Source organism: Abramis brama, assembly GCF_963993115.1.
Source record: "Abramis brama genome assembly, chromosome: 12".
Taxonomy (NCBI): Eukaryota; Metazoa; Chordata; class Actinopteri; order Cypriniformes; family Leuciscidae; genus Abramis; species Abramis brama.
Window position 1 is genome coordinate 32,075,015 of NC_139974.1, and position 27,303 is coordinate 32,102,317.

At 36.7% G+C, this 27,303-nt stretch overlaps 1 protein-coding gene across 3 annotated transcripts in view; it reads left to right on the forward strand.

Annotated features, from left to right (window-relative positions):
- Positions 1-813: 813 nt before the first annotated feature.
- The window catches only part of spire1a (spire-type actin nucleation factor 1a), a 47,142-nt gene continuing 20,652 nt past the window's right edge, over positions 814-27,303 (forward strand). For all 3 annotated transcript variants that reach the window (XM_084130927.1, XM_084130929.1, XM_084130928.1), the window contains exons 1-3: positions 814-1,264; positions 4,707-4,741; positions 22,556-22,789. In XM_084130927.1, coding sequence (XP_083987053.1) covers positions 952-1,264; positions 4,707-4,741; positions 22,556-22,789 — 582 coding nt within the window. In that variant the 5' untranslated portion in view covers positions 814-951. The remainder of the gene's footprint in view (positions 1,265-4,706; positions 4,742-22,555; positions 22,790-27,303) is intronic.

Below are 27,303 nucleotides of genomic sequence, written 5' to 3' on the forward strand. Positions count from 1 at the left end.
GTTCTCTTTTGTTCTGGGCGGCAAGTGCAGTTACTGTAACATCGGGCATATTGTGTAGTATTAAACATATTTATACCGACTTCATCAGGCTCAGAAAATTCTTCACAAAGAACACAAAGAATGGCCTTCTCAGCTGCCATAGTTGCAACTCTTGCGTCATCAGAACAGTGTGTTCAACGCATCACCGTTTCTGTTTAAAAAACGTTGTGCAACGTTTTGTCGGGGCTGAACGCAGCCCAGTTTAGGCATGTTTGGGTTCTTTTTTTCTTTTCTTTTTTTGGGTTCTTTTTTTCTCTTCTTCTCCTCTCCTCTGGTGTATGTTCCGTTTCGTGTTTTCATGTTGATAATTTAATATTTGTTAACTTGTGTTTCTTTATATCTAAAAAAAAAAAAAAAGTTTAGGCATTGTCACTCACATGAGATTGCAGCAATGGCAAATGACAAGGATCCAATAAATTCCTGATGGACAAAATCAGTCCAGTTCTAAATTTTTTCTTGTTCGAGAAGCTGTTTCACTCAGATATCTAACGTTATGTCGCAAAAGGAAGAGACTATCGCGACTTCCGTTTCATGCCGACTTTAACAACAGACATTGTAAACAAACCATTTTCTAAAGGGCTAACGTTACATAGGCCTGTTTAATTCTTATAATATTATTATATAATGTGGGAAAATTGCTATTTAAGATGAAGCAATCTTCTCTAATAGTTTGTATTGTCAATGAAGTGACTGAGGACATGACTGACTCTGAGACCATGCGGAAAAGTCATATGAGCGCCTCTCGGAGTCGAACAGCAGCAGCAGCTCGAGCTCAGAAGTATCGACACAGGCTTCAGAGGAGGACGCGCGCGGTCCTTCTAGATGACAGACCTAACGTAAACATACCTTTTCTGTCTCTTTATCATCTCAACACACAGTCATTTCGTCTCCCTGGAAGCCTGGAGAAGAAGAATGACTGACGAAGGAATGTTAATCTCACCGTCGGCTCTCCAGGATCCCGGAGATGGAGCAAAAACTGAAGACATCAGTATGGATTGTACGGACGGGGAAGATGAATTGTGTTTGGAGGAGATTTTAACACTGTACAGTCAACCGATCAATGAGGAGCAAGCCTGGGCCGTGTGTTATCAGTGCTGCAGGTGGTTAACTCAAAAACAGAGACGGAAAGAGAAAGGTGTGAGTCCACCTGGACGGATTGCGGGTCCTGGAGATGTGAGGATCCGGAAGGACGGGACTGTTAAATTGTATCAACAGAGCAGTCCAGGTAAATCATAATGTTTACATGAGAAGTCAAAGTAAATGCGCAGTAAATGGCGCAGCGTGAAGCCAAATGAACAGCAATAGCACTGAGATGCGTTTTAATTTACAATGGCATTGCTTTGACACAGCTAAATATAAGCGATATTATGATTAATGGAGGCCATTTTAATTTTTTTTAGACAGATTTAGGGATGTACCTAGGCTAACACATCAATTCTAACTGTAAACCCATTATTTTACTGTTTTGTTCGAGACTTTAAATATAGGCCGATATTTGCATATATAAATATTAGGCTACATGCTTTGATTTGATTTATTATCTCATTCATTGCAATACAAACCATTTACTCTATAATACCGGTTATATCGTATTGACCATCGAGCCATTGTAAACAATGGGACCATGTGATGGATTCATCCATAAGCACCTTTAGGCATGGGGCAACAAAAGGGACCTGATCTTTGGCCTAGTGCTCCTGTGATATGCATACTTACCATATTGATTCAACATTTAGGCGTAGGCTATTTATGTATTGTTCAGGATGCACAATTACAACATTTAATTTGTTAAATGTAGCTAGGCCTACATCTGATTTTATACTCCCACTCATATTTAGCACATTGAATGTTCTAGGCTAAAAATATGAATCAGTCAGATTAACTGCAATATATTCTAAATCAATATATTTGAGGAAAAAATAGTATAGTGCTTTGAATAATAACTGTTTTCTATTAACCAAAAATTGATCAAATTTGAGAGAGGGATTTCTCAGGCAGAAGTAGTATAATTAAATTCTCAGCCATTATCTCATTTGGGTTCTTTCGCCTGAGGCTTTTGGATTTGGCTTCTGCTTCCATCTCTGTTTCTCCTTTGGGAGTTAATCTGACTGCCGTTCATAAGTATAATTATTGGGATGAATGGCTCAATCCTTCCATCTCCCTAACAAGGATTTAGACATGGGGTTCAGCAGTTATTTGAGTGTTTTTGATGTTTTAAATGGCTGGTACCATACAGTATAGTCCATGACCATGTATATACAACCTTTTTTATGGTTGTTAAGAAAAAACATAAGTCTTCTGCCTTAAGTATAGAAGTGTATAGTGCCAAATGACAAGCAAGTAACTAGATCAGATGGTCCTTACCAGGCAGGAAAATCAATTCTTATGTAACATGACAGTCTGCTGAATTCTGCTCTCCTGGGGAAGTTTGCTGTCCTGGCAAATGTGGGTACGTTCAAATTACGCTGACTGACCAATGATATCAGACTGTGAACCTGCTGGTTTCAGTCATGATCTATCCCTGATGAATAGATCTGTCTCTCAAATTGAATAAAACGGCTTTAGAGCCGAGATGTGATTTGTTAAAAAAAAAAAAAAAAAATCTATCTCCAAGCTCCAGACAATGCTTCATTGTTGTTTATGTCTCCTTTTTATGAATTCTCTGCTTGCTATATAGTGATTCATAGTTATTACAGCCCTGGAAACAGCATGTATGGAAGTGTAGATCTGAAGCTCATGAGAAGCCTAACTCAAAGATATAGGTTAATCTGAGATGGATAAAGCTTTCACTCTCTGTCCTTACAAGGTGTTGGGATTGCATCAAATGCATCAGAATATTGTGCAGATTTGTCACAGATGTTGTTAGTATTGTCTACTGAAAAATATTAATACACAAACATTACCATATGTAGTAATATACTTGGTGTTTTTTTATTAAATGAACTGCCCTACTCATCTCCTGAAAAATAAATGAATATTATATTTATTTAGATAAATAGTCATTTAAATAAATAGTCATAGTCACAGCTGGATGGGTTTACACCTTTACCCTTTTATCCCAATTTTAGTTTGTCCTCCTGAGTCAGACACCCTTGTGAATTGATTTCCATGTTAACCAGGTCACAATGTAAAGGATGAATTATTTTCAGTGATTCTCCTTTCATCTTTATAGAAAGATAATATTACAGTACTCATCTGTTTCATACAACAATGTAAATGGCATCCTATTGCACTAAATACAAAAGAACCTCTTTAAAAATGCCTTCTTCCTGTCAGGATGGTGTATGTTAGACTCTGAGGGTTTAAATTCAGACTTCTGTGGAAATTTATTTTTCAGTTATATTTGATTTTCAGTTGTTGAAAGTGGCCGTTGCAATGACACTGGGTTCATTCATTAGTGGCAGCAGTGAACTCTGGGTCTCGGCCAATCCCAGAGGAGGCGCTTTCTTTTAACACTGTAACATTATACCTCCAGTGCCACTAAAGGAAGGGCTAAAACAGACATTATGATTCTAAGCCCTTTGTAGTGTATCTCAGGCTCAACTGGCACAAATTGCATCTCTGTCTGACTCCTATAGATTTGTATTAAATATTTAATGTGAATGTTGTCTGAGGTGAACCCCATGGTCCCTCTCTGTAATATAGAAATGGGGGAGGGGACTTTTCATGGTCAATTTCACTTCTATTAAATGTATTCATGGTTGCAACCCATACACCACTTCTCTAGAAAGATGCTGGCCTTACTGAGCATCATTATTAAACAGCATCTTTTTTAGTATTCCGTAACTGTAAGTATTAAAATATCTCGTCCTGCATCTTTTGTGCTTTGGAAATCAATCAAAATGGTCTTGTGCTAATTACTTTTTTCATTTTTGGCTGGTGTATGAAAAACGAGCAACAAAAAAGGACCTGAGTCATATTATATTAGAGACTTGAGGCTGGGCTCTTTTGACCAATAAGAAACCATCCATATCAACCTATTAACCATCTAGCAATTTATTAGCAACCTCCGTGAACACCTTGGCAATACGATATGTGCAACATTTGCCGATTCTGGAAGTAAAAATCCTGTTCATTTTCTTCATAGGGGAGCTGATTTATAATGATAACCTATAAACATTTAAAAACAGACCTACTGTAGGCTATGAGGTTGTTAATAGATTACATGTGCTTTTGTTAAAACCATCAGCCTGCATTATTTCAGCGTATTTTTCTAAATAATTATGTTACAACAGCAGAATACCTGGTAAAAAAACTACATTACCCATGATTCCTCAGAGAATCTCCACCAATCAGAGAATCAAAACAAACAATTTGCGCCAAAATAACTCTTTAGTGCCCGCCCACTTCCATGAGGCACTGCGAACAACATAATCTCCCCATGCTCTTAAACCACTTAAATATTTGTTTAGATATGCATATTTTGCAACAAATGTAAAACAAATTGTTTCTAAGTATACCTAGTCACCTAACTGCATTATGCATTGGCAAGAACCCAGAAATGAAAAAAATCTAGTTCTTGATTATATCCTATTGTCAAATTCAGTATCAGAAAATTGTAGCGTACATGAAATGTAAATATTTTGTTATGTGATTTAAAAAAATGGATTAGTCAGATATTATATATTTGATTTGTTTCTCTTTCTTTTTTCTTTTCCCCATTACAGATAAACACATTGAACCTCCCAGTTCATCAATAGAGGTGAGTCATCTTATTTACTTTTGTTGAGGAGCCAGACTGGTTTTTGACTTTTGAGAAAAATGAGTCATTCTGTTGCTATATTTGGTAAAGGGCATCAGCTTTACAAACCACCCGGAGGAAAAAGCAAGTGTTCGTGTTTGTATGTTTGGTTTCTGAAGGTTTCTGGGTGTTGTTTGCTGACTCTGGTGGTCACTCTGTCCGTGGTGTGGATGTTTGCCAGCTAGATTTAGGTGTGAGTGGTTTTCAGGAGTATTTGTTTCTGTGGGAACCTCATTGTCTTGATGGTATTCATTAGCTGTTAGTTCTTTGTTGGCGTGACAACTATGTGGATTTCGGCCTGACTCAAAGTTTCCCTAAAGCTCCCTGCCACTCTGGGAAGTAGCCAAAGCTTTGCTGTAATACATTTGGAAATAGTTTTCCCAAGCTTTTCAGCACCAAGAGATCTCCTGCTGCCCGACTCGGAACAGGACAAGACATTTGTACGGCTTTCCTGTTTAGTAAAGAAGACAGTGCTGTGCAAATAGGACTGTGTGTTGTGTTATGCTAAAAAATTTGAAGTAAGATTTGTTGGCTAAATGTGATCGATTTTAAAATGCCCTCAGAGTTAACAGATGGGTCCACAGAGGGGATGCGAACATGCAAGCATGCGCCAACACAGCCACACACGCACAGACTTCCAAACAAAAAGAACACATGCGGCCATCTCTGAACGAAATTAACAACAGAGCACTAGACGGTAAACTCGTGACCGTGAATGGGAGGATATTCAAAGAGCAGAACAGCAGGGCCCTGCCTCCTCTGCACACAAACACTATCTTTTTTTCTGATAGAATTGATACACATCAAAGATAAGACATTTTGTAAACATAAAACATTCATAGACCGTGTGACTAGGGCTGGCCGATATAGCCAAAAAATTTATCGTGATCAAATATTATAACTGTTTAAGTTAGGACTCTACATTTATTACAATTACGATAAAATTAACCATCATCCATAGTATCATACATTTTGATCATGAGAACCATTGGTAAAACCACCCATATAGCAAAATGTAAAATGTAACTATAGTTTATATGCTATTTGTTATGAAAAACATTAGCCTAAATACATTTCTAATATAAACACAAATGCTATAGCTTAATAACAAAACAAAAATACCGTAATTACATTCCATTACTTCTTTAATACATGTCTACATTAATAATATAATAGCATAATTCTATATGAATTACCAAATTTTTGCCATAATACCATGGTGCAGTTCAGGGGTGGGCTGGCTATGGAGCCGCTGTACAATGTGGGACAGCCAGTTAGTGTTACTACTGTAAATCCATGGTAAATGATGATTATTTGTAGATTGAAAAGCCTTCTGACTGGATTGTAGGGCTGCACAATTAATCGAATTTCTAATCGCGATTACGATTATGGATGCCACGATTACGTAATCGTTCAAAGCCGCGATTACAAAAAAAAAAAAAAAAAAATCCACTCTGCGTGCATTTAGAGCATGTTATGAGAGGCAAATCACAACTACTTCAGAAAACCCAGCACAATAGGAAGGAACTACCAGGCAGCGACGTATGTGTACGCTGAAATAAAAAGTCTTTCACCTCAGAAAAACGGACGTTCCTGTCATGTCAGCCGTTATAGGCTACTGTGCTCGTAGCGCACACTCTTCAATTGCACGCGCAAATGCGGCGGCGCGCGCTGTGTATAAAGTGCAAAGGAAACTACAAGCATGCAACGTTGTTACGTTGTAAATTGGTAAGTCACGAAAGTAAAATACCAATAAATCACGTTACTGGTACGTCGTGTGTTAGCTGAGAAGGATTTGCATGCAGGGATGATTCTCATTCTATTCACCAGGAGCAGTTTCCATGTTTCATTAACAGTTCTTGTTAGTATTGTGTATCACCATGGTAACTGTCGTTTTAATATTAACCCACTGATCTATATAATGACATTCTATATAGATCAGTGTATTAACCCCAAAATGCCACTTTATTTTCACTTTGTGTTATTTTTTATATTTTAAATGACTTTGGTGGCTCATACCAACATTGTATTAACAAAAGCTAGTTTGGGACTGATATTTAATAGCTTTAGCATAAGCCTAATGTTTATTTCTTAGTAGTCTTTACTATTAGTCATATTATTACAATTTATGTGTATGTTAAGTAAAGGGGGACAGTGTGTGTGTTCACAATTTTTAAGTAAACATGTGTATATATATATTCTATATATATTCAATGTAAATTGTGATAATCGTAATTAATAATCGCAATTACAATTTCAAGGGAATAATCGACAATTATGATTTTTGTCATAATCGTGCAGCCCTACTGGATTGTTCATGGCACAATGTTTCTCGTGTTTGTCAGTGCTGTTGAGAATGTCAGCGCTGTTTCACCTGGTTTAAACTAGTTTAAATCACAGAGTCGTACATGTTCTTTGCTGAATTCAAGCACTTGTCACTGGATCTCATAGATGTGATCGAGACCGATCAGTGAGTAAACGCATCTGCTCTATTAAGATGCAAGCGATTCAGATCAGCCTTGCATAATGAAAATTAAGCCATCATTTATTCACCCTCATGTTGCTTAAAATTGTCATGTGGAAAACAAAAGGATAAATTATGAATAACGCACTGTACTCTCTTTCCCACTCAATTACCACCAGGGGAGATTTTTTTCCCTCAGAATTGTTTGAATTAAGCTTAGCCTAAACTTGCAATTACGAGAAAGAAAGTCCAAGTCTAAGAAAAAAGTCAGCTCGTAATTCTTGCAATATATAAACTCCCAATTGCAAGTTATAAAGTCAGAATTGCGAGGAAAAAGTCAGAATTGCAAGTTTATATCTCACAATTATGACTTTCTTTCTCGCAATTGCAAATTTATCCCACAATTATAACTTTTTTTTCCTCAGAATCGAGAAAAACTTGCAATTGTGAGAGTCAAATTCTGAGAAAAAAAAAAGTCAGCTGGCAATTCGGATATTTTCTCGCAATTGTGAGTTTATATCTCACAATTCTGATAATTTTTTATTTTTTATTTTTTTAACTCAAAGTTTTTAACTCAAAGTTTATATCTTGCAGTTCTGAGGGGAAAAAAGTATCTTACTTTTTTTTTCTTTTTTTTAGTGGCGGAAACAACCTTCCATACTTTTGTTTAATTTGTATGGCTTCAGAAGGCTTTTATAGTGGTACTTACTTTTTGAATCTTTAAAAACCTTTTGTTTTCCACAGAAAAAAGAAAGTCATACAGGTTGGGAACGACATGAGGGTGAGTAAATTATGACAGGATCTTCATTTGTACATAATGTTTCATGTACACTCGGTGAGATCAGAGCATTGGGCGAAGGCTCCCTCCTCTTTATAAAGCCTACCCTGTCTTAGGGCAGTAATGAGAGGGTGTGTGTGTGTGTGCGCTCTGTTCTGCATGACTGCATCTCTCTCTCAGCGATCATGTGATGCTGCAGCATGCATGTTTAAGGCCTCGCCCTCACGGCCAAGTTAAGCGCTGCCTCGACACTGACTGAACAAAGTATTCTGCTGCTCGCCACAGACACACCACATCCACAGCCCCGTCTGGCTGTGTGTGTCTCAAACTAACTGCCCTGTCCGTCAGCGACTGAACAGTAGTGTTTTTGCATGAACATGTCTCCTAAGGAATCTGGTTTCAGACAGGCCACCTTAGGCATCATGTCACCTCTAACGGTCTACAACAGTGAGCTTTAGTGAGCTTTACAGATGAAAAAGTGAAATTTGTATTGCTGTGCTTGTTTCTTAGTAAAAGAGTCCATGACAAATGTGAACATCCAAGATACAAGGAAAAATCTAGCTTAAAACACATTAAGTTCACTGTAAAAAAAGATTTTTTGGTGAAGTAAATACTACTGGAAAAAAAACAATGTAATTTACATGAAAAAGTTAGTTCAGGCAAGAATTAAAAAAACTAAGTAAATTCCATATCAGTACTTAATTCAAGCGAGTAGAAATGAAAGCGTAAATATCAACTCAATAAAATTAAGTAAAAATTACTCAACTTTTCTGATACTGGGGTTCCCATCATGCACTGGACCTTGAATAATTAATGAGGTTCATTTTTCACTGGTTTCCAGCTGTATTTACACTGTTTTATCATTGCTTTTGTTGTCAGGATTAGTAACTTGCCATTTTGTGACATTTCGAGTAAATTTTCTGCTCAAAATGACACATTCAAACACAAAAATGATCCATCAAATGTTACCGTCATTGTGTATTGTCTACCAAGTATTGAGGTCTTTGCATTCACTTGAAGCTTAACATCTGACATGATGTAGTATAAATTACTTAGATAATCTAAGTAAAGCACATACTATATATGACTGGTATAATTCAATATTATTGTTTGAGTCAAATGTAATGCAAAGGAAATTTCAACTAAATCGATATTAATCAACCTTTAACTAGCCAAGTTAAAATTACTTATTTTCTTTGTTACTTTCACTTAACTAGGTTAAGTAAAGTTTACTTAATTCCATATTCCAAGTAAATTTAACGTAAAGATTTCTAATTAAAGCTACTGATAAATGTGTTTAGGTTTTTACTTGGCAAATCTTTGTAAATTTACTAGCATTTTCTGAGTGGAAAAAGTTGCCTAGCTTTTTTCAAGTAAATCCTACTCCAAATTTTTTTCAGTGTTCTTAGAAATTAACTTTTTTTTTTCATGTATTGGTTTTGTGTTTGTTTGGCATTTTCAAGAAAAATTTAATGATTTTAATATTATGTGGTCGAACACATCTTAATCATTATGTAATCAAGTTTTGAAATATACCTTTTTTTTTTTCTTTTACAATTATCATCAATTATTAATTCATAAATATCAAAACACATGACATTGTACTAACTGAACAAACTCGGTCATGAAAAGGTTAAATTATTTGACATTTTAAGAGATTGTTGACTCTTAGACAAAGTCTTGAGTGTCTGCTGTGATATTATTAGAAATTACAATAAAATATGATTATTTCCAAACTATCAAACTACTCAGTAAGGTTTTCTTTTTAGAAATGTAATTCCTTTTTCTTCATTAGGACTGTCATCACCCTGATATTTTTTGACTTTGTCTCAAAAAATATCAAAATTAATTTGAATTTAAAAATGTAAAAACATCATAAAATAGGTGTATTTAAGTCATCTACTATCATAGTATTTATTCATATTTTGAATTAACTCTGTTTATATTTTAAGTTTTAGTCAGTTTATGTTCTTTTGTCATTTTTATAAGTTATTTTTTTAACGCTATTTAGCTTTAATTTATTTTTATTTCAGTTTTAGTAGTAAGTTAAGTTTTTCTTTGATGTTTATCTTTTATATTATTTCAGCTTTATTTCAATTAACGAATGAACTAGTTTTAATCGTTTTTTGGTTTTAGTTAACAACAACACTGGCCTTGTGTCATTCACCAAGATATCATAGGAATTGAAGGTCATATTTGCCTTTAAAAAACAATCAGATGGAGGCATCTTAGATGTTATGCAACATTTTTCAGCTGTCTCTCAAAGATATTTGTCTTTTTTTTTTACCTTATCAATAAAGTTGTCAATAGCGAATCATATCGATCCATGCCCAAAATGGTGTTGATTTTAGGAAGTGCTCTCGGTTGGGCTTCATCCGGCCCACTCTGGCCTTTGGCAGTTCTCTGGACAAATAGAGGCGAGCTGACCCAGTTTTTCCCCCATTAACTCAGTACTATTGGCAGGACTCAATTCCTTTATAAATAGGAGAATAGTAATCACATTTAGATGCCTTGGCTTCTCACCAGGGTCCTTCAGCTAAAAACAAACCCACTCCATCAAAATCAGACTGGGTTTCCAAGTGCTTCCATTATTCACTGATGTGCATCTGCCAACTGATCATTAAAGCTTTTTTTGATCTACATGATCTGAAGGGTGAAAGACACAGTCCATTTTGACCAATAGGCATCTTGGCAGCTTAATAAAAACTTGTAAAGATCACTGTGTTTCATCCGCCAAGGTGCGCAGACAAAGAGGATTAGACCCAAGATCTAGTTCGGTGGCTAAAGTGGGATTATCAGACCTCTTAATGAGAGTTTCTTCAAGCTGCAGGTCATACCTGTCAGTGGATCTGGTCTCGAGAGAGAGGCCGCTGTTAGACAGGCTTTGGATGAGAAGGAATGTTGATGGTCTGTAAAACACCTGTGGAGACTCAAGTAAATTCCCATTACAGAGTTTTTTAAAAACAATTCACCTCTGAAATACCCCTCATCTCACTTTTGCTTTCTCTTTTTTTAGTTGTTGTGTGGGTTTGGGGAACTTTTTCTGTGAGTAGCTGTGAGCTTGATGCTCTCATGGTTTATTCTCCAGAGGTTTTCTTATTCTTTGCACAAAGCCTGTTTCTTTCACCTCGCTGCATAACTTTCCTTCCTCAGCTGACTGTGTGAGTGTGTTTGTGTGTAAGGATGAGGTAGAATGTGTGAGTACTTTGGCCCGGTCACACACAGCCTTGACGCACAACGTTATTTTTAATTTTCACATTCGCATTTGGAGCCAATTTACGCACAACCATCACTTTTCAGCCACGTATTAAGCATCAAAAAACAAGTTGTTCTCTTATTCAACATATTGTCTTGTGCCTTCTGGAAGATTATCGGTAATACTTTATTCCAGTAGTCCACTTTAGACTGACTAGAAGTATCTTTGCAGTAACTTCTGAGAGTTGCTACAATTAAACAAACACTTAAATATCCCTATCTGGAATGCTTTGATATAATCCACAGTTTAGTTTCAATAAGTAGGTTTGCGTAACCCTAACCTGTGACTATGTGGCTTCTGTCACTGAGTGGTGGACTAAACTGCTGAATGGCTTTGTCTGATGAGAATTATGTTGGTTTGTCCATGAGTCAACCTTATAAAGATTTTCCATTCATTTTTCCATTCATTTTTTGCTTGAATGAGGTCAGAGAGAGTTGAGGCAGTAAGAACAATTCTTCCTACATTGGAACAGTAGCACAAGTCGTCCTCCTGTCAGTCTGTGTATGGCACAGTGAGTCACAGAGTGCTCGTCGGAGGGAAGCAAATGTCCACCTTGCTGTAGGGTTCTGGATGTGCCCAGATCATTATGTAACTGTTCGCTTTCTCTTTCATTCACTTTCTCATAGTGTTTTTTGTAGTCCATAATTTTGCTTTCAGCGGTTCATCTCTGTGCCAGTGCTGAGTGGATGTCTTTCTGTACTTTAGGTTCCAAATGATCCTGGGAAACAGTCCTTAAATGCCCCTTAAATACAGTTTGTGTTCTTGTACAGCTTGTGAAATTTACTTTTTTTGTCTACCAAAGGGTGGCTGGTTGGGGTGGGGGAGAAGACCTATACAGCACAGTGGTGCACGTTTAAATCAAATGTATAGACTTATTTTGGATTTTTTAACAAGGAAGGAATGAATGAGGTGGATATGGCATACGGGATTTGGTTGGAGTGTCATGTAGAAATAATAAAACTCACCTCACACGCCACCATCCAGAGATAGCGTTAGCTTTAACCAAGGATGGCAAAGCTGATGTTAAATCAGGTCTGTGTGGGCATTTACTGCAGGCAATATATACAAATATGTTATTGCAATTCTCAGCATATTGCAAAATGTTTAACCTTATAAACCCTAAGGCCTCTAAATTGTCAATATTAGGGATGCATGATACTGCGCTCGTGTACTCGTAGTTATTAAAATACTCCGATACCATGCAGCGTGTACAGTACAGTACTTGTGACGAATACCGACAACAGAGCAAACAGAGAGCAGAATGGATATATCAGAGAAGGATGCCTATGAAGTAAATGTATCAAATTAATAGAACAAATGAAATAGTTATATAGCTATAGCATCCTATATAGCTGCTGTGCCTAAGCTGATGAGTGAAACGCAGTGGATTGAGCACAAGCTTATTGAGCGCATCTCTTTTTTTACAGACATCATTGTAAAGTTTGTTGTTCGGTCAGATGTGTCGATTGCAAAGAAATTCTAACTTTTGAAATATTAAAACAGTTTGAATATTTAAGCGCAAGAAGACACAAAAGTGAACTCAATTCAATACATGCGTGCTTTGTGAGAGGTTTCCTGTGCACAAACATCAGAAGCGCGCTCCTAGAAAGCCACCTCTTCGCGTCGTCTTGTGCTTGAACGGACAAATTCATTCATAAGTGTCGAAGATTTATTCCAGTAAGCAGTCGGTTATGTCTTAAGTGAACGTAAACAGTTGAGAAAGAAAATGCATGTGTGTTCGTGGATTGGATCATTATCTTAAAGTGACAGCAGCCTAATATTGTTAGTATAGTAATTTAGTGTAATAATAAAAAACTATTAATATAGTGTTTTTGATGTTAATCAAACAACAATAGACAAGTAAATCACTCTCTGTTCTAGACTGATTAACTTTTGTAACTTTAATTAAGGATTAATCTATATTTACAGTGAAGAGTGTTATTTTACATTTGATTACTTTATTACATTTCTGTAGCCTAACTGAAACTACTGTAAGACCTACCTGAATAGCACTGTGTATTTTATTTGTATCTTTTGGCGCTTTTCCATTACCAGTACCAGCTCAACTCGACTCGACTCGACTCGCCTCGGCTCGTCTCGTCTCGGCTCGCTTTTCGCTCCGTTTTCCATTGCAGATAGTACCTCCACAGTAGTACCTGGTCGTCATAGCGACGCCGCAGGAAACTGCCGTGACTTAATCTTTTACACGAGACGCGCGAGACACACCCGCTACTCACACACACAGGACAATGGAGGAAATCGAGTGTATGCTGTTTTTGGATGTTTTTGTTTTTGCTGTTTTTTTATTCAGGATACTCTGTCTGGCGCGTGCAATGATGACGCAGTGAATAGTGACGATTCTCTCTGACCAATCAGCAGTCTGCCGTGTTTTCACGTCACATTTTAGTATCGCCTCAGCTCGCTTAGAACCTCGCCGGAGGTGGTACGAAAAAAAGTACCTGGAAGCAGGTACAGGTACAACTTTTACACAGTGGAAAACCAAACAGAGCCGAGTCGAGCCGAGGCGAGCTGGTACTGTGTAGTGGAAAAGCGCCATTAGTTGCTATTAAATGAAAGATAAAATGGACGAGCAATACAATGAACATTGAAAGTCACAGAAGCTTGTACAAAACATTTTAACAGGTATAATTAACTGAAAATTACTGAAGTAAATATCTTTGCTAAATGAATTAAGCCAACTAATATGATATGATTATAATTGTTTTGGTTTCTCTATATTTGTAAAAATTCCAAATGCAATGAAAATACAGGCATCTGTACTTGGTATCGACAATACCTAAAATGAAAGTGAATCGGACTCGTTCTGGAAAAAGTGGTATCGGCGCAATATGCTAAAAAATTTCCTGAGGAACCTGTTGTACACAATCTACTACATGCCTTCTGCCCTCTGATTGATGGCTCATACTCATATTATCAGTTTATGATCGTTTATCTCAGTTTGGCAATCTGAGTAAAATTGAGGTGTTTTTCTTCCTCGAGTATCTTTTTTTCCTTCTCAAGTCTCCATATTCTCATTTCATCTTACTATATGAGGCATAAAAGCCTGATGTATTAAATATGATACTCAACAAAAAACACATGCAAACTAAAACAAATTATAAATTGACTTCTCGGACTATTGTTTCTATGTCATATGATAATATTGTACTAGTGACTGGTGAATGCCCAATTTTACCAGCAACTAAATATAACAGTATATGGGCAAAATAATTTTGACACCCTGTTAGGCTTGCTGTGGTAGTCTGTGTTACCGGTGTTGTATGATTTTTGGCCATACACCGATTACAGTACTTGCCTACCGCAGCACCGCCCCTATTTTTTATAGAAATGAAAACCATTTAGTTAAGTTAGACAATGGATGCTACAATTATAAAACTAAAGCAACTGCTCTGTTTTCTAGCCACTAAATGAAAAGTTCCAACATTTGGTTGGCGGTGGATGTTAATTTCACACGCTATTCATATACAGTAGGTTATCCAGGGTTGGAAAAAGGACCATGGGACCCTGGAGCACAACCGCCATTCCCCCCAACTTGTTTCATTCATATGTGATTGTGAAGCAACCATGTAAGTTTATCAAGGTGTGGTTGAGGCCCCTGGGCGTCTGCGGTCTTGGAGAATGTGCTCCTAATGCGTGGTCAGAAATCCTGCCCTGAGTTTATCTTCAAAGGTTCGACATGAGGCGGTTGAGTAAATTAGAGAAGAATGGCATTGTTCTGCTCCTCTCGAGTGGCTCATCTCCATATGATGCTGGTGAAATGGTGAAAAAAACGTTGCCTTGGAGCAGTGATGTCATGTGAGAAGGGCTCCGACAACAGTAGCCTGTGTCTTCATTGTTTTTCGTCACGTGAGAGACGGATAGAGCTCAGGAGAAAGGAAAACAACTGCATCTTACTGTGAATATGTCCTGAGTTGGATGAAATATCACTCCAAGGTGGTTTTAGTTGAGGTGGGATGTCAAACCAGGCATATCGTTCATATTCTTTTTATAGAGCTGCAATGTATATGCGTGGAAGAAGTGGCAGGACGTTTTTGTTCTCTTCTGTCAGCTCCGTTCACATGGGTGGCCTTTTCCCCTCCACCATCACTGATCTCCCGGAGAAAGTCAAACCGACACAGACAGTTCAGATTTAACTGTTCACATGGGAATGTTTGCTTAGTTCATCTTGGATGAGCAGAGATTTAGTATATAGTTTATCCTTACTACTGCTGGAAACCCACCTGGTGAATGAATAACTATTAATGGAATGTTGCTAAGGAAACGCTTTTAAGTGGTTTGGAAAGTCTTTTGAAGAGTTTATGAATACAGAATCCGATTTTTGAATGAGCTGTCCATTTTAGCTTATATAGGTCATGAAAGGCAGTTTAGACGGGAAGTGAAACTCTGACTGCCATGTAGTGTTGTCATGATTCTGGAATTTCTAACCTTGATACAATACCTGGAAAAATATTGGTATTGGATACCATTTTCAATACCACAGGGACAAATTTCCACAACATTAAGGGCCAGTATCCAAGTTCATTTACTCGTGACCAACCATAGCCAAGTCAAAGTATTTTCTCATTAACTGTAACTCTGCTGTCTGAGATTCCTCAGGCTCCGAGAGGGATTATATAATAATAATAATATTAACATTTTAATTCAGAAGTCTACCGTAATACAACTGTACTGTAAATAAATATTTCATAAGTATAGGCTATTAATTGTTTTAGTTTACAGTAGTAAACAATACTACAATACAGTACAATGTCTTAATTTCTTCACTTCCAAGAGTTAAACCCTTGAACTTTTATTTTGGCAGAAATCTGCTGGGAGACCTTTAGTTGCTGACAGCAGGATTACAAATTCTTCTCATTATATATTTAGAGAAATGCTGTAATCATCTATCAACAAAAATTTTGGAAAGTATGCGCTGCATCGATATTGCAGAAAATGAGTATTGAAACCGTTTCAAATATTCAGAATCTATAGCCTCATAAAATCTATATTTATCTATGACACTAAAGTAATCAGGTTTTTTTTTTTGCACATGGATATAGTTTGCCTGCTGCTTAAATGGGTTAGGTCACCCAAAAATGAAAAATCTATTGTTACTATTGATGACAGGGCCCCATTGACTTCCATTTTTTTCCCCATATTGTGGAAGTCAATGGGGCCCATCAACTACCATATTGTGTTAAGCCGAAGACAGAAATTCATACAGGTTTAGAAGAACTTGAGGGTTACTAAATGATGCCACAATTTTTGGGTGAGCTAATCCCTTTAATGTCTTAATCAATAGCATGAGTCTGAGGCTGAAACTAATGAATGGTTTCCACCTTGGTCTTTATAAGAAATTCATCTTATTGATGTTAATCCCTTCCCATTGTGCACTGATGATCAGCACAATAACCCCCTAGTGAATAGACAAAATAACTGGTGTGAATGAACAGTGATGAAGAACCTGTCTCATCTTGTCTCACTCTCATCTGCACTGTAGTTGAGATGGTCCATCTTAATAGGGTCAGCCGTCTATAAATAAATAACCTGGAAACCTCCCCTCCCTTTTGCATAATGTGATTTGACTCAGTACAAGCTGTTCTATTGATTATGTGCTATTGAGGTCTGCTGTGGACGATTTGGCACAGCTGACCATCCTCTTAATATTGTTTCTGGAATGATTCAGATAAAGTCTAGAAATATTCAGAATTTGAATGCTGTTTGTTTGTGGCACATTGTTAAGCGGTTACAGAAACACATGGCCTCTTATGTATGCGGCTGTGCACACATTGGTTCACGCATCATGTGCTTGTGTGTGTGCTGAGCCACATGCCGATGTTTCAGCAGACAGCTGACTGCTGCCCACATCTGTGTAAAGGCACTGGCATGCTAACTCAATAAGGGGAGGAGAGCAGTTCCCAACTGCGTCTGATAGGCAGATAGCCCTTGTTACTGTAAGAATGCTGTTTGCTAGTTGTAAGGATTCACGATATATCGACCACCTTATCGGTATCTGCTGATATGTATTTATTTTTAATTAATGTTATCTTTATCGGCCCGACAAGAAGATTTGGCTGATATCTTAAGGGCTGTTTACACAACACCATTTTCAACTAAAAACGCGAATCTCTGAAGACGATGACGTTATGCGTATTATGTGTTCAATCTATAGTGTTTCATTGCCATCTAACAGCCTGGCAGCAGAATACAGCGTTTTTTTTAGTCCTTTTCACGGATCCGTTTGAATGGAGATCGTTTTGACAATGGTGTCGTCTGTAAAACTCAAAGGAAAAACTTTTCAGTTTTAAGCATATCGTTGTCGTGTAAATGTACTCTTAAAGCTGATAAATAATGGATTATTTCCTTCAGCTGAGACTTCAGCAAATTTTTTATTATCTTTTTTTTTTTTGGTAAGGAAAGTTAGCATAGGAGTGTAAAATTAATTTTAAAACATACACTGGTTCAAACAAGGCTACTGTACAAGTGCTTGGGACATGGCTTTTAATGGTTTGACTTGTTTTTGCTGCTTTAGTCAGGTTCACTTATAGTTCTGGTATGCAAATACAATAGGAAAAGAATATAGTAAAGAAAAAAGAAAAATATTTTTAATTAGTGAATTTAATTGAGTAGATTATATAATAATAACAATAATTATTATTGTTATTATATAATCATAATACATATTATTATGAATTATTATATACAACCATTATTATATAAAAAATGTATTTTTTATGAAAAGTAATTTTTATGTAAATGCAATCAAGTCACCTTTTTATTATTACTGCTGCTATTACTAAATTATTAAAATGTGTATTTTTAAATTAAACTAATCATAATTATTGGGCAGAGGCAATTTACAAAACTAGCTAATGGTATCTTATCTATTTAAAATAAATTGTCTCAATTATGCATGCACAAAATATTATGATGACATATAATGTTATGAATATTGTTCATCCTTAAATCAGGCCTTGAGAACAGGCTTAACAAACTCAGGATTTGCCTCGGAGCAGTGATGTCATGTGAACTGGGCTGAGCGAACAGTAGCCTGTGTCTTCATTGTTTTGCGTAGCGTGAGACAGAGAGAGAGCTCACAAGAGAGGAAGGCAACTGCATCATTATTGTGAACTTAAACCGAGGGAGATTAAATATCACTCCAAAGTGGGTTTGTTGGGGGTTGAGGGCTTGGCATGACCAGGCATATGCATGGCATGACCAATTAAACTAATGGTCTCCACTATCAGAAAATAAACAATGATTTAGAGCTGATCAGCATAAAAATTCTCTCATGCATGTCTAGTTCAAGTCTTGTGCTTCTGACTGGATTTAGCCCTGTATGTGTTAGTGTGTCAGGATGTTTGCTGTCTCTTCTGTCACTTTCCCTCCACCATCACTGCTCTCTCTCAAACTCATTTTTTCCCCCTCATTCTTTCTGAGTCACAAGCCTGAAGAGAAAACTGCAGAGAGAATAGTCCTGTGTTCCTCCACTGTTTCAGGACGTCTGCAGGAACTCGATGTTCTCACAGTCACACCCTCCACTGCTTGTGAATTACATTTTATTTCAGTTAGCCTAAAAGCTAGTTTGATTTGCATTGAGAGATGATCTTATGGAAAGTACCCCATGCCAATCTCTAGGTATGGTGAATGCTATGTGATGATGTGGGGCTATTTTAATTCCAAAGGCCAAGGGAACTTTATCAGGATGCATAGTATCCTAAAAATTAATTTAAAAAAAATACTTAAAAATAAAAATCTGCCTGCCTCTATGGGAATTTAACATAGGGGTGTACACACTTATGCACCATGTATTTTAAGGAAGAACATTTATTTATTTACGATACATTATTCATTCACAAAGAAAATTGGTGTCCTTAAAGGTTGGATTTTTCCTAATTTTTTAAATTAAGGCATTAAGTTCAATTTCCAAAATATGATTTTTTATTCCTCTTTTTAGTCAACTTTAGCATGGGTGTATTAACTTATGCATTGCACTGTATAAATATAAAAAATATAAAAATATATAAATATATATAATATAATAACAACAATATATATATGTATATGTATGTGTATGTAGCAAGTAAGTAGAAAGAAATAGGCCTGTCATATGTGGATCTGTTGTCTGGGTGAAACAATTAGCAAAACTGTTACATTCAGCTTTAGGGCTGTTAGTTACTGACGTGTGCCAAACAATCTCTCTATTGTTTAATAAATGATGAGCCACTCGATAAGCTGTCGTTGCATTTTGCATCATCATACAACATCCTCCTCCTCCTGACTTCCCGTTTTCGGTGACCTTATGTTATGTAAAAGCTCTGCCTCTCCCAGATGTTTAACTGAGGTGGATGTCTGATGCATTGTTGATGTTGACCACACCTGAAAATGATGGAATAAAAGGACATTGATGGAGGAATGTTTATAACAGAGGGCAGTAAATAAATGTTTTTATACTGAGGGCAGGACTTATGTTATGTGAGAGTGACACAGAATCATGGAGCAAGGCTGGAAAACTGGTTTAAACAAGTCGATTTTATATATGTGTTTTTTTTTAAGTTGACCTGTATTGGTTGACTTTGACTATACTGATCTATATTGAATTTTATTTAGTTATAAATATTAAATAATATTATTTAAAATTAATTTTGCATGCTCGTTTCCTCTATTTTTACATTTTGATTATCTTTTAAGTAATTGAATGATCAATTAAAATGAAAGTCTAACTGTCCAATTTTCAACCCGCTTTGTATTGTTACAATGTCGGTAGTATATGTAAATGAAGTTAATGAACAATGTTTACTCATTCTCCATGTTATAGGCCAAGAAATTTACATGTATTAAAACTTTTGGCTTTCGTGAAAACAACTACAAATTATACTTTTGCATTTTTGTATCCCGCACACGGACAGCCGGATCGACAGAGGGTTATTAACAGAACAGTTATTGTAAGCGTAGGTTGATCACTGAAAATTGTATTGAGCTATGTATATTCTTCAAACAGCGTTATGGTTAAAATGTAATACTATAGCAACAGCAACAGTGCCCAGTGCATTATGGGTGGTGAAGTTTTCCTGCCTATTTTGCGAAAGGGAAGACAACAGCCTTTTTTTCTGTTTTCTCCTCTCAGGTAGCTCCAAATTAGTTTTTCTTCTCTTTTCTAGTTTCTACTCTGTAGGAAACCAAGTTTTATTGAAAGTGGTAAAGTACCGTTTTAATCTTTCAAAACAGTAATAATTTTATAACACTGTTAAATGTAATCTGGCAAATCTCAAACTGAATAGTATAAAATACAAAATAGTATAACATTTTTATATTGACCATTTATTGGTAATAATTATCATCTGTATTAGCCAGAATTGTAATATACTGTAGATTGATCCCTATTTATAACATTATGAGATATGAGAATTCTCTCATACTGCCCACTCCTAGCATTGAAGTGTTATTAAACAACTAAAAACAAGTCTGCTAGTAATGAATGAATCCTTGACTGTTACACACTGTTTAGGGTCCATTCTGTGTTTGCAATCCTAGGCTAGACTTGAATCATGTTGAGCTCTTGTGTAGTGTATTACATGCACGATTAGATTACATAAGAGCAGGACACTTATAATATTTGTTTTCCTCATGACAAGGATTACCATCTGGAACACAGCATGTTTAAGCGGGTATGAACTAGGAAATCCACGCCTGGAAAATGTCAATATTGATATAGAGATGAGCAGCTCTGATGAGTCTTGGTTTGTACATCAGCGCTGGAAGTGGTGAAATGTTTAGGAGACATGATGGCGAAGCCTCATCTGTTTGAGCACTCTCTTACATAACAATAATTATGTTGGTTTTGATCTCTTTTCGCTGATAAGGCGTTTCGTATAGCTCCCTTTATAAACAATTCATTCTCTATTGCATGTTAGAGTTTTAAGTTTATTGACAAAGGGTTGAGAGTAAATCTTTATCTAGATTATCTTGATTCTTCCTTATTTGAACTTCTTTATCAGACCATCTTGTTGTTCTGAGATGTTTGCCAAACATTTGCATTGGCAAAATAGTTGGTTTTACCACTCTTTCAGTAATTGCATAATATAATTTGCCCTGCATGAGCTGTTCTTGCAGCTCAATTGTATTAGTTAAGTTTAATCGATTGCTTGTTGGGTCATGACAGTCTCCCGATGTGAACCCAGCTTCAGTGATTCCCAGGCTGATTTTTAGTTGACTCACGAGTACATCCGCTTCTGTTACATGAACCTTATATTGAGCTTGTACAAAACACTAGGCCAGTCAATCAACTCCTTGATGGCTCATGTGATAACAGAGGGCCTTTTTGTCCACAGAAACAGTCAGGCACACGGTGGGCAACAGCATGGGTTCAGATTTGATTCACTGAAAGGTGTCCATGAGGCTCAAATTACATTTTTTTTTGCTATATTTAGAAACGTCGTATATAATTTGTCAGAATATTTAATATGAATGAAAGAGTAAATAATTAAATGTCCTTAACACTAATAATATTAACAGTATAATATATTTTTATATAATGTCAGAGTATCTTTAAATGAATAAATAAATAAATATCAAATACATTATATTATTATATTATATTATATATTATATATTAACAATTATTATAATATGTATGACTAATTTACAACAATAAAGAAATTGTAAAGCATAAAATAACTGATAAGGGATAATAAATATTGTTGCTATTTTTTTTATTTTTTTATAAAGTGTCAAGATGAAAATATTCTTATTGTTTTAAATACAATTAAGTTATTAATAATAATTCATCAATTTACATTCATTAGCATAAATACTTGTATATAATTATATATAAAAATAATTTGCAAAAATAAAAATTGTTGCTGTTTTTTTTTACTATTTTTTTTATTATTGTATTTAAATACAATTAATTTATTTATAGTAATTCATCAATTGACATTCATTAGCATAAATCCTATAATGTATCTTGACAAGACAGGTTTACAACAGATAACATAAATGCATCACTATTGTCAAGCCCTATTTGAGCCAAGTATCCAGCGTTTGTCACATCTGAACATCTGAATTCCCCCTTCGTTAAACCATGCAGGCCTCTGAGAGTCATAAGACTGTAATGAGGCTTATCCAAGAGGCTCTTTCTCTTGAGCTAGCTTCTGATGCCTTTTATCAGTGGTCATGATATGGGCTGTAAAATAAAGTTTTGCTTCTGACTTAATGGTTATTTATTCAGTAATGCTTGACGAATGTGACTTACATGTGACTTAATGTGTGTTACAGATCATAGAGTCTCTGGGTATAATGATCTACAAGGCTTTGGATTACGGGCTGAAGGAGCATGAGGAGCGAGAACTCAGCCCTCCTCTGGAGCAGCTCATCGACCTCATGACCAACATGGCAGACACGGAAACAGACTGTCCTGATGAGGGATACGAGGCAACGGAAGAAGAGGATGAGGGAGAGGAAGAACCTGCAGAAGTCTCCAACATTCGTGGCTACCGTGACATCATTTCTGTAAGTATTGATAGATCATTATACATCAGGTTATACAGGTTATAATCAACTTGGTTACACTTTATTTTAGGGTGTCATTGTTACAGTGTAATTATATATTTAAGTACTGAGTAATATTAATTAAGTGCATGTACTTACTATAGAGTTAGGGTAGGATTAGGGTTTGGTTGAGGGTTAGTTGCATGTAATTATGCATAATTAACTGTTAATACTATTGTGAGTACATGTAACATACGTAACAAGTGTTACTGTCAATTTTATCATAATTTTATTAAATGTTATCATATCATAATTTTATTAACTCTTTCCCTGCCATTGACGGAATGTTCCGTATTTTATGACACAACACTTTTGGACACTCACGTGAAACAAAACAATATCCAATCAGAAAGCAAGCTGTAACATGTAAGGTCCATGTTCACACCGTCTCCACGACTTCATCTAAACATTTTCCTTTCAATTTTCTGTAAAAAGCAGTCCATACACTATAAGCGCCATTTCTTCTTGCGGGTCGTCCACCATGTTTGTTTACTGTAAAGTCACATTTGATGCGAGAGATTTTGCGAGATATCCTGTGTTCAGAGGCGGGACTCTGGTTGTTTGTGAATGGAATCTGTAAGTGTGTGTTGTGCTTTCCTGGTCACATTGATGCACTCCACACACTAAAGGAACAAAATGGTTAAATCTATGATTTCTTATCGTCATGTTTGTGGTCTCTCATTTGAAAAGTCTTTTAGTGTGGCCCCAGCTTAAGCAGCATATAAATCAAAACTGTTACCGAATAAAATGACAAACCCATGAAAGGTACTGACTGTGAAGCATTGGAGGTGTTGATGGACTCGATCTTCCCCATCTACAGTGAGGAAAATAAGTATTTGAACACCCTGCTATTTTGCAAGTTCTCCCATTTGGAAATCATGGAGGGGTCTGAAATTGTCATCGTAGGTGCATGTCCACTGTGAGAGACATAATCTAAAAAAAAAAATCCAGAAATCACAATATATGATTTTTTAACTATTTCTTTGTATGATACAGCTGCAAATAAGTATTTGAACACCTATCAGCTAGAATTCTGACCCTCAAAGACCTGTTAGTCTGCCTTTAAAATGTCCACCTCCACTCCATTTATTATCCTAAATTAGATGCACCTGTTTGAGGTCGTTAGCTGCATAAAGACACCTGTCCACCCCATACAATCAGTAAGAATCCAACTACTAACATGGCCAAGACCAAAGAGCTGTCCAAAGACACTAGAGACAAAATTGTACACCTCCACAAGGCTGGAAAGGGCTACGGGGAAATTGCCAAGCAGCTTGGTGAAAAAAGGTCCACTGTTGGAGCAATCATTAGAAAATGGAAGAAGCTAAACATGACTGTCAATCTCCCTCGGACTGGGGCTCCATGCAAGATCTCACCTCGTGGGGTCTCAATGATCCTAAGAAAGGTGAGAAATCAGCCCAGAACTACACGGGAGGAGCTGGTCAATGACCTGAAAAGAGCTGAGACCACCGTTTCCAAGGTTACTGTTGGTAATACACTAAGACGTCATGGTTTGAAATCATGCATGGCACGGAAGGTTCCCCTGCTTAAACCAGCACATGTCAAGGCCCGTCTTAAGTTTGCCAATGACCATTTGGATGATCCAGAGGAGTCATGGGAGAAAGTCATGTGGTCAGATGAGACCAAAATAGAACTTTTTGGTCATAATTCCACTAAACGTGTTTGGAGGAAGAAGAATGATGAGTACCATCCCAAGAACACCATCCCTACTGTGAAGCATGGGGGTGGTAGCATCATGCTTTGGGGGTGTTTTTCTGCACATGGGACAGGGCGACTGCACTGTATTAAGGAGAGGATGACCGGGGCCATGTATTGCGAGATTTTGGGGAACAACCAACTTCCCTCAGTTAGAGCATTGAAGATGGGTCGAGGCTGGGTCTTCCAACATGACAATGACCCGAAGCACACAGCCAGGATAACCAAGGAGTGGCTCTGTAAGAAGCATATCAAGGTTCTGGCGTGGCCTAGCCAGTCTCCAGACCTAAACCCAATAGAGAATCTTTGGAGAGAGCTCAAACTCCGTGTTTCTCAGCGACAGCCCAGAAACCTGACTGATCTAGAGAAGATCTGTGTGGAGGAGTGGGCCAAAATCCCTCCTGCAGTGTGTGCAAACCTGGTGAAAAACTACAGGAAACGTTTGACCTCTGTAATTGCAAACAAAGGCTACTGTACCAAATATTAACATTGATTTTCTCAGGTGTTCAAATACTTATTTGCAGCTGTATCATACAAATAAATAGTTAAAAAATCATACATTGTGATTTCTGGATTTTTTTTTTTTTAGATTATGTCTCTCACAGTGGACATGCACCTACGATGACAATTTCAGACCCCTCCATGATTTCTAAGTGGGAGAACTTGCAAAATAGCAGGGTGTTCAAATACTTATTTTCCTCACTGTATGTTTCGATCATCACTTTGAATCTGAATCCGATCTGGGCGAAACATGCAAAAATGCAATTTTCTCAGCTTTTTGTTCAAAATGTTTTTTATGAAACTCACCCACATTCAAGTGTTGATAAAAAAGAATACATGAAGCTAGAGAATTTTTTTTTTGTTTGTTTAGAAGCAGAGGCTCTGTTATTTGTTTTGATATATTGTATGTTCAGATATTCATACAACAAAATATGCTGGGGGGGATCAAAAATTCTAGCACTCACTGACAACATAAAAAAAAAAAACACTGGCGGGAAAAGAGTAATGTATACAATATAATCCATATCAAATTTTTATACATTTTTACATAAATAAAAAAGTCCAGTTTTCCCCCTTTGTGGGTCTTGGGAAGCAAGATCTTGGATTAATCTATTCTCTCTTAAGATCTGTGAATGTTATTTACTGAGAGATACTCTCTCAGCTGGTATTCATTATGCTGCTCCCTCAGGCCCACTCCAGTAACACATTACCCAGAGACTCCATAAAGGCCTTTAGACACTTAGCAGCAGTTATTTTAAATCACAGTCATATTTATCAATATGCTAATGGAGGAACTCTTTGCGAGCTGTGGACAGAAAGAATATGTCCAGACTGTGCACACAGATACTAGCTTTAGCATGAGTCAACATCGTAATAAGCATTACCTTTAACATGTTGTTCGCCATGGTCGTGTGGGTCACAGTACGTTCTGCATTATTCTGCAGGGCCTTTTCAGGACAAGTTAGATAATCTCTGTCCTTTCATTCCTTCCTTTCTGTCTTTGACTTTAGTGTTGAGGTTGAGCACAGAAACGAACCATGACATTAGATTTCTTCAAGCTGACTGACTGTATTTATACTCTGCCTGGTGAAACCTTTTAAATTCTTTAATTAGACAGAGAAAGGTTTACAAAAAGATAAAGATGGTGTATTACCGTTGAGACGTGCCTCTTTTATTATATCGGCCCATTCGCTTGGAATGGGAAAGTAAAAGGACTTTGTGGAGCATTCTTTTAACATCCTCTGCCACATTCTCCTTAAACGCTGATCCATTTTTTTCACTTCTCATCTTCCTCCTGTCAAGTCTAGCAGGTTTCCTCCCTTAAGTTGTATTCACTTTCCCTTGGCGTAGTCAGTATTCTCGTCAAGCTTGATTCCTCAGCAAAACACGTCATGGAGATAGTGAATCTACGCTGTGTAAGACATTCCTGAAGTGGGCAGAGCTCAAGGAAGGTGTGGGGAAAATGTCATTAAGCCGGTTGGAGGTGTCTTTGGTTGGAGTAATTGTATATTTAAAATGCGTGTCATGCTCAAACTATTATACCTGGGACACTGAACTTTAAACGGGCCTGTGTTTTTGAGTTGCTAGGCATGCAAGCTTTGGGTTTGGCTCTCAGCTATGTGCCAAATCATAATGTGTAATGCAAGAATTAACTTGTACTGATTCAGAAGATGATTTTCTTAAAGTCTGTAAAAGATGTAAGGATTAACTTATCAGACAGAGATGGAGGAGACATGCATTGACCTTAAAATGCACACCTCTCCTCTAAAACCCTGTGAACTATTTTAGGAAAGAGACTTCTTGACAAACAAAGCGATTAGTAAAGATTTGTAGTCGTAATGTAACCAATTTGCTTGTGAATGGGGCAAACAGTGGAATGTTTGTGAGCATTTTTGTGTATAGTATATTTTTTGCAACATTCAAATGGGAAATAATTAAAATTTTAAAATTACATTTCCCCTGTCATTGCTTGTTTGGTCTCAGTCTAAGGGACAATAACGTCTCAACATCTGGTCATATGATGGTTGCCCAAACAAATCAATGGTACTCTAGTGCAGGGTTTCAGAAACCCCAACTGCACGGGGTTTGTGAGTAGATGAAAAACTAATAATTTAAAATTTAAATAAATAGATACTTTTAAAATAATAGCAATCTAAATAAAACACTTGAAATACTGCTAATAAAATAATAATAAAAAATGGAAATAACTTAAAAAGGTTCGGTTTGGGAATTCCTGGTCTCATGCTGTGATTTTAGTC